The 7,897-nt window shown below is 41.0% G+C and overlaps 1 protein-coding gene across 1 annotated transcript; it reads left to right on the forward strand.

The window, feature by feature from the left end:
- The first annotated feature begins 870 nt into the window (after window positions 1–870).
- On the forward strand, window positions 871–4,231 carry LOC120030184 (cornifelin homolog B-like). Its single transcript, XM_038975529.1, has 3 exons — window positions 871–976; window positions 1,399–1,553; window positions 4,109–4,231. The coding sequence occupies exons 1-3, from the start codon at window positions 871–873 to the stop codon at window positions 4,229–4,231; spliced, it is 384 nt and encodes a 127-aa protein (XP_038831457.1).
- The last annotated feature ends 3,666 nt before the right edge of the window (window positions 4,232–7,897 follow it).

Genomic DNA, 7,897 nt, shown 5'->3' on the forward strand with positions numbered 1-7,897 from the left:
ACTTAACCCTTAACCCAAAGCCTACTTAACGTTAGCCACCTAGCTAACATTAGTGTTAGCCACATAGCCACCTAGCTAATGTTAGCCACAACAAATTGGAATTCGTAACATATATGTTTTGCAAATTCGTAACATATTGTACAAATTGCAATTCATAACATATTGTAGAAATTGTAATTCGTAACATACACTCTTAAAAAAAATCTAGAACCTTAATAGGGTTCTTCGGCTGTCCCCATAGGAGAACCCTTTGAAGAACCCTTTTTGGTTCCAGGTAGAACCCTTTTAGGTTCAATGTAGAACCCTTTCCACTGAGGGTTCTACATGGAACTCCAAAGGGTTTTACCTGGAACCAAAAAGAGTTCTACCAGGAACCAAAAAGGGTTCTCCTATGGGGACAGCTGAAGAACCCTTTTGGAACCTTTTTTCTATGAGTATAGAATACGAAATAGGTGACGGACATCCACAAATGAATACATACCATACCATACGAAACGTAACATGTCATACTAATTGGAGTGTTATGGATTTACAGTTTTACTCTATTACGTCTACCCCTGAGTCAAGGTTGAATTTACAGTTTGAGTTGGACTATGACTCCTTCTAGCTCATGTTCAAAGGAGCAGTTGTAAAGCCTGGGGACAACTAAGCTCTAAACACTAGGCTTCTCTGTACAGCATACAGCATTTTGAATAACTTCAACTCGTTTTGAAGAATTTCACAAACTATCTTGAGAACTAGTTCTGGCGCCATTTTTGTGAAGCATGAAACATCGCCCTATATTGATTTGCTGGTGGTGTGACTTTTGTAAAAAAAATATATACATACAGTATATATTCTTTTTTTTTTATCCTCACAGAAGACGCCACCATGGCAAACACGATGGTCATCCAGCAGCCCAAGCCCTTTGTTCAGGCCATTACCTCAAACCAATGGAGCTCCGAAATCTGTGACTGCACCAAGGATATGTCTTCGTGTAAGTGTGTGTGTTCGTGTGTGCGTACGAGCATGTTTGTGTGTGTACATATATTGATCGTCTTTAAACAAGGCCTCTTTTACCGCTCAATTCCATTCAATGGGGGGCAAACTTGTTTCAATCAACAATATAACACATTCGTTTGGAGTTTGGGCTCCCGAGTGGCGCAGCGGTCTAAGACACTGCATCTCAGTGCAAGAGGTGTCACTGCAGTACCTGGTTTGAATCCAGGCTGCATCACATCCGGCTGTGATTGGGAGTCCCATAGTGTGGTGCACAATTGGCCCAGTGTTGGCCGGGATAGGCCGTCATTGTAAATAAGAATTTGTTCTTAACTGACTTGCCTGAATAAATAAATGTCAATAAAAAATTATCCCATGGGTAAATCACTGTCATTTCTTGTCCTCTATCTCCCTTTATAGGTTGCTTAGCATTCTGGTGCTTCCCCTGCTTTGCCTGTATAACGGCGAGGGAGGCTGGGGAGTGCCTGTGTCTGCCCCTGCTAAACGGCTTCGGCCTTATCCCCCCCGCCACCATGTCCCTGAGGGTGGGGATCCGCCAGCGCTACGGCATCGAGGTAAGGACACACAGAACGCCATGACCTTGTCTAGAGTCATGACGTTTGGTTTTCTCATTGTTTACTGTTAGCACAAATCAAATCAAATCAACGTTTATTTATCATGTGCGCCGAATACAACAGGTGTAGACCTTACAGTGAAATGCTTACTTACAGGCTCTAACCAACAGTGCAAAAAAGGTATTAGGTGAACAATAGGTGAGTAAAGAAATAAAAACAACAGTAAAAAGACAGTGAAAAATAACAGTAGCGAGGCTATATACAGTAGCGAACAGAGGTGGGACCAAGTCATTGTTTTACAAGTCACAAGTAAGTCTCAAGTCTTAGCACTCAAGTCCCAAATCAAGTCTCAAGTCACGACAGGCATGTCCGAGTCAAGTCTCAAGTCAAGAATCAAGTCGAGTCTCAAGTCCTAAACCTTGAGTTTCGAGTCCTAATGTGCTCTTTACCAAATGTAATACCAAGAGTAATAGTTAGTATATTACATTTACGCAAATCATGAATGCTTTTAAAAATATCTATATATTTATTACCTTCCAAATAAACTATATATTTCCATGGAAATACATGGGTAGCCATGAGAAAGCCCCCCCCCCCCCCCCCCTACCTAGCCAGTTGTAGCTCAATCTTGGGTGCAATGATCGCGTTCCCGCACTGACTGACTGTGTGGAGGCTCATTGATTTAACGTTACGTTAGCCTACATGATACACTAGTGAAGTAATAAAATATATAGCTGTCTGTCACGCCCTGACCTTAGAGATCCTTTTAATTCTCTATTTTGGTTAGGTCAGGGTGTGACTAGGGTGGGCAATCTAGTTTTCCTATTTCTTTGTTTGCCTGGTATGGTTCCCAATCAGAGGCAGCTGTCTATCGTTGTCTCTGATTGGGGATCATACTTAGGCAGCCTTTTCCCACTTTAGTTTGTGGGATCTTGATTTTGTATAGTTGCTGTGTAGCCTGCAGAACTTTACGTTCGTTTTGTATTTTGTTGTTTTTTTGGTGTTCATTTTAATAAAAGTAAGATGTTCGCCTACCACGCTGCACCTTGGTCTCCTCATTCAAACGACGACCGTAACACTGTCGGCTATATTAGCCATGACTTACCGTTCTTTGTGCAGCTTCAAATGTCGAACAAAGTTGGAAATTGTTGCGCCTCCGCCTGTAATTTTCTTCCCGCAAGTTTTGCAAGTTGCAATCCGTTTTTTGTTGATACAGCGTTGTCTTTATATCCAAAAATAATAATTTTGGGTATCATCTTTCCAAAGGCTCTATCTGAATATCTGAATGCGCTGCACACTTTTTTTAATAGCATAATTTTAAATAATTGGGCTTGGGGAAGGTATCAAGTCAGGTCAAGTCATAAGGCTCAAGTCCAAGTCAAGTCACGAGTCATTGGTGTTAAAGTCAAAGTCGAGTGCAAGTCATCATATTTGTGACTCGAGTCTGACTCGAGTCCTAGTCATGTGACTCGAGTCCACACCTCTGGTAACGAGGCTATAACAGTAGCGAGGTTACATACAGGCACCGGTTAGTCGGGCTGATTGAGGTAGTATGTACATGTAGATATGGTTAAAGTGACTACGCATATATGATGAACAGAGAGTAGCAGTAGTTTAAAAGAGTGGTTGGCGTGTGGTGGGTTGTGGGACACAATGCAGATAGCCCGGTTAGCCAATGTGCCGGAGCACTGGTTGGTCGGGCCAATTGAGGTAGTATGTACATGAATGTATAGAAGAACAAGAGTCATAAGGCTTGGCATGCCTTATGACTAGAGTTTTTCCTGATCACAGGATCTGACCAGAAAAAACTCTGGGCTTTATAGGTATAGGCCATAATTATTGTTGAAGATGTTGTATTATTTAAACATTTTGTGAAAATAATGCATATGAATACAATGTCCATACAAATTATGTGTATCGCCCAGTTCCTTTGACTGTACATGTGAATGTGTTATATCTCAAAATAGTGTACAACTATCAGTCCCTCCATCTCTCCAGTAATTCATGATCAAATCAAATCAAATTGTATTTGTCACATGCGCCGAATACAAAAGGTGTAGACCTTACATTGAAATGCTTACTTACAAGCCCTTAACCAACAATGCAGTTTTAAGAAAAATACCTTTAAAAAAAGAAGAAATATAAGTAACAATGTTCACCTCACCTTCTAATCTGATCGCAGAATTCTCCTAACCAGTTCTAATGACCTAGGTTTCAGGAGTACCTGTGGCCCAGACCATGCCAACATTTCTTTTAGAGTACTCAACGTCTGTTTCAATACCTGCATACTGAGGGGGTTGCCTGTGTACCAGTCTGTCTGTGTTAACATTCCTCTCCTTGCCAATCCTAGTCATGCCAATCAATGAGTTGTAATGATAGAACTGATTGGGGACCAGGCTACTCAGGGAGTAATGCATAATGTTCTGAAGATGGCACAGTGCTGAACTCCGATCAGACAGTCTATCTCCGCTAATTGATTCATTGATCCATGTAGTCAGTGTTAACTGATCCTAGATCAGGTGTAATGTGATGTATCTCTGTCTCCTCCCTAAAAGGGCACCATGTGTAATGACTGTGTCTATTCCTTCTTCTGCGGGCCCTGCACCTGGTGTCAAATGTCAAGAGAGATGAAGACCCGCCTCCAACCAGTCACTCTCATCAACCCACATGTAAGATAAGGACAGACCTCGTTCTTCCTCATCCTCTTCTTCGTCATCATGCACCATCATCATCATATATCCCTCCTCTTCATCCTCTTCCTCCTCCACCTTCATCATAGTCATTAGACTAATAATAATCAACATCATCATCATTAGACTCATGTTCATGGAATAGTAACAATACCAAGCCTTATCGCGGACTGCACTTTCTACTACAGGAAGCTGATGATGGGAGGACGGCTCATAATAATGTCCGGAATGGAGCAAATGGTGTATTTGATACCATTCCATTAATTCCGCTCCAGCCATTACTACGGGCCCGTCCTCCACAATTAAAGGGCCACCAATCTCCTGTGCTTTCTATCCTCTGTTGACTCTTCTATCACTGCTCACTGTCACCAAACTCGTCACCATTGAACGTCACACACGTGTACACCTGTACTGTGAGCCACCCAAAACTGTTCTCCATTCAGTTTCAAGCAGGTCTGCAATAGTATCCTGTTCTTAGGTTGTTCACGTTCACTTCCGCCCTGCTGACAGCTGAAACAGTTTACTCTGTATCTGTAAAGGCCCTTTAGATTTTTTGGGGTGTGTGAAAGATGAATGAATATGTATGTATAAATAAGTTTCCAAAACCCTTTTGAAAACTGGACCTTTTTATCTACCACTATGCTAAATGTACAAAACATGTGCAAATGTATTGTGGAAACATATACGAGAGAAATAGGTGTGACACATTTCCAAACAACAAAACATACATTCAGATATATCGTTCATGTTTGCAGTATAAATGTATCTTAATTAATGGTGAATAAATTATTAAAAGATGAGTGTCTGTCCTTTCTCTGTGACGTTAATACAGAGGATACTGTATGTCACTGATATTTAGTGAAGGTGTTGAATCTTATGCAAACCACACACATGCAAATAGTGACTGTTCTATAATTTAGTTCCTGAATGATATGGTTTTTAATGCAACCTCTGGTCCGGAGATACCTATCACAAACCTGGATACAGCCAGGCAGAGCTGTCCATTTCAGGTGAGTATATTTTATTAAGAGTCATAATTCAACAAAACAGGACTTAGATTGAACATACCCCACTATTAGAATTATAGGCTGCAATGATTTGTATTTGATGGGGAGACTTATACGTAGACGACATAGACTTATACGTTTTAACATCAGGTTAATGGTGAATACTATATAGACTACAATTTGAAAATAAACAGTACCAGAGTGCACACAGTAGCCTATTGGTTGTTAAGTGATGATTGAAGGGGCTCCACTTGTAAGACGTGAATTAGCCACTTAGAATAGAAGGAAGTGCAGAGCTATTAAAGCGCATTTCGAAGCCCAGTGAAAGATGTGGGGGGGGGGGTATTTCATATTTGATTTCAGCAAGTTGGCATTGGGGAGGCAGAAAGAGCCAAAAGTTAGGAAAAAGTAACAATTCATTGATGTTTGTTGTTGCCTTTTGTTCAGGTTCTTTGTCCTTAGTCGAGTGGCCGGCCAGTCACCATGGCAACGAGTGTGATAATCAACAACCAACATTCTCAGCCTCCTCAGCCTCAGACACCAGCTTTCATAGCTGTCCACTCTAACCAGTGGAGCACTGGCATTTGTGACTGCTTCGATGACTTGCAAGTCTGTGAGTCTGTCTGTCTATTTGTTTGTCCATTTATCCAGTGTTCAGCGAATCATTCACATTTCTCTGCAAAAATTTGAATTCAGAGTTCACTATTCATTTACATTGTGTATTTCGGAATACCTTATTAAAACATTGTTTTATAAAAAGCACATATGTTATACATTACATTGTTCCGTTTTGACTTACGCCGTGTTTGGAATATTTTGAGACATCAAAGGAGTATTATAGCCCATACAGTCAGGGCCATAAATATTTGGACATTGTCCTAAAATAATAATAACTTGGACTTAGTCCAAGTTATTACCACAGCATATTGGAGTTAAAATTAAATAATGAATATGAGCTGAAAGTGCATACTTTCAGCTTTAATTTGAGGTATGCATTTACATCCAAATCGGCTGAACGGTGTAGGAATTACAGCACTTTTTATTTGTGGTCCCCCCCTTTTTAAGGGAAAAGTAATTGGACAATTGGCTGCTCAGCTGTTCCATGCCAGGTGTGTGTTATTCCCTCATTAGTTCATTTACAAATAAGCAGGTAAAAGGTCTAGAGTTGTGTGGCATTTGCATTTGGAATCTGTTGCTGTTAACCCTCAATATGAAGTCCAAAGAGCTGTCACTGCCAGTGAAGCAAGCCATCGTTAGGCTGACAAATCAAAACAAACCCATCAGAGAGATAGCAAAACATTAGGTGTGGCCAAATCAACGATTTGGTACATTCTTAAAAAGAAAGAACACACTGCTGAGCTCAGGAACACCAAAAGGCCCGGAAGACCACGGAAAACAAATGTGGTCTCTCAGCAGACTGTGCTCAGCAGACTGTGCTCCCTGATGAAGAGAAACCCCTTCAGTTGGCCAGATCCAGAACACCCTTCAGGAGGTAGGCGTATCTGTGTCAAAGTCAACAATTAAGAGAAGACGAGTAAATAGAGGGTTTACCACAAGATGTAAACCATTGGTAAGCCTCAAAAACAGGAAGACCAGATTAGAGTTTGTCAAAAAACATCTAAAAAAGCCTGTATAGTTCTGGAACAACATCCTATGGACAGATGAGACAAAGATCAACTTGTACCAGAATGATGGGAAGAGATGCATGGTGGAGGTAATATTATGCCGTGAGCATGTATGGCTACCAATGGAACTGGTTCCTTTGTATTTATTGATGATGTGACTGCTGACAAAAGCAGCAGGATGAATTCTGAAGTGGTTAGGGCTACATTATCTGCTCAGATTCAGCCAAATGTATCAAAACTAATTTGACGGCACTTCACCGTGCAGATGGACAATGACCCGAAGCATACTGTGAAAGCAACCCAATACTTTTTTAAGGCAAAGAAGTGGAATGTTCTGCAATGACCAAGTCAATCCCCTGACCTGAATCCAAATAAGCATGAATTTCACTTGTTGAAGCCAAAATTTAAGGCAAAATTCCCCAAGAACAAGCAGGAACAGACAGCTGCAGTAAAGGCCTGGCAGAGCATCGCCAGGGAAGAAACAGCATCAAGTGATGTCTATCGGTTCCAGACTTCAGGCAATCATTGACTGCAAGAGATTTCCAACCAAGTATTAAAACTCACAATTTAATTTATGATTATGTTAGTTTGTCCAATTACTTTTGAGCCCATAAAATTGGGGGGTTATGTATAAAAATAGTTCTAATTCCTACACGGTTCATACAATCATTTTTACAAAACCCTTAAATTAAAGATGAAAGTCTACACTTAAAACACATCTTGATTGTTTCCTTTCAAATCCATTGTGGTGGCGTGCAGAGCCAAAATTATGCAAATTGTGTCACTGTCCAAATACATATGGACCTGACTGACAGCGTTACTAGCCACTAATCAAAGTGAGTGAGATAAGTGTCGTAATCAGTGTTAACAGATCTCTTCCCTGACCTACGCTTTGCGACCCTATGATCAGGCTGTTTTGCCTGCTGGTGCTTCCCCTGTTTCGCCTGCACCACCACCTCAGAGTTCGGAGAGTGTTTCTGTCTCCCCATGCTGGACGTCTTATGGTCCTCCACCCAGCTGGT

Source organism: Salvelinus namaycush, chromosome 36 (assembly GCF_016432855.1).
Source record: "Salvelinus namaycush isolate Seneca chromosome 36, SaNama_1.0, whole genome shotgun sequence".
Classification (NCBI taxonomy): domain Eukaryota; kingdom Metazoa; phylum Chordata; class Actinopteri; order Salmoniformes; family Salmonidae; genus Salvelinus; species Salvelinus namaycush.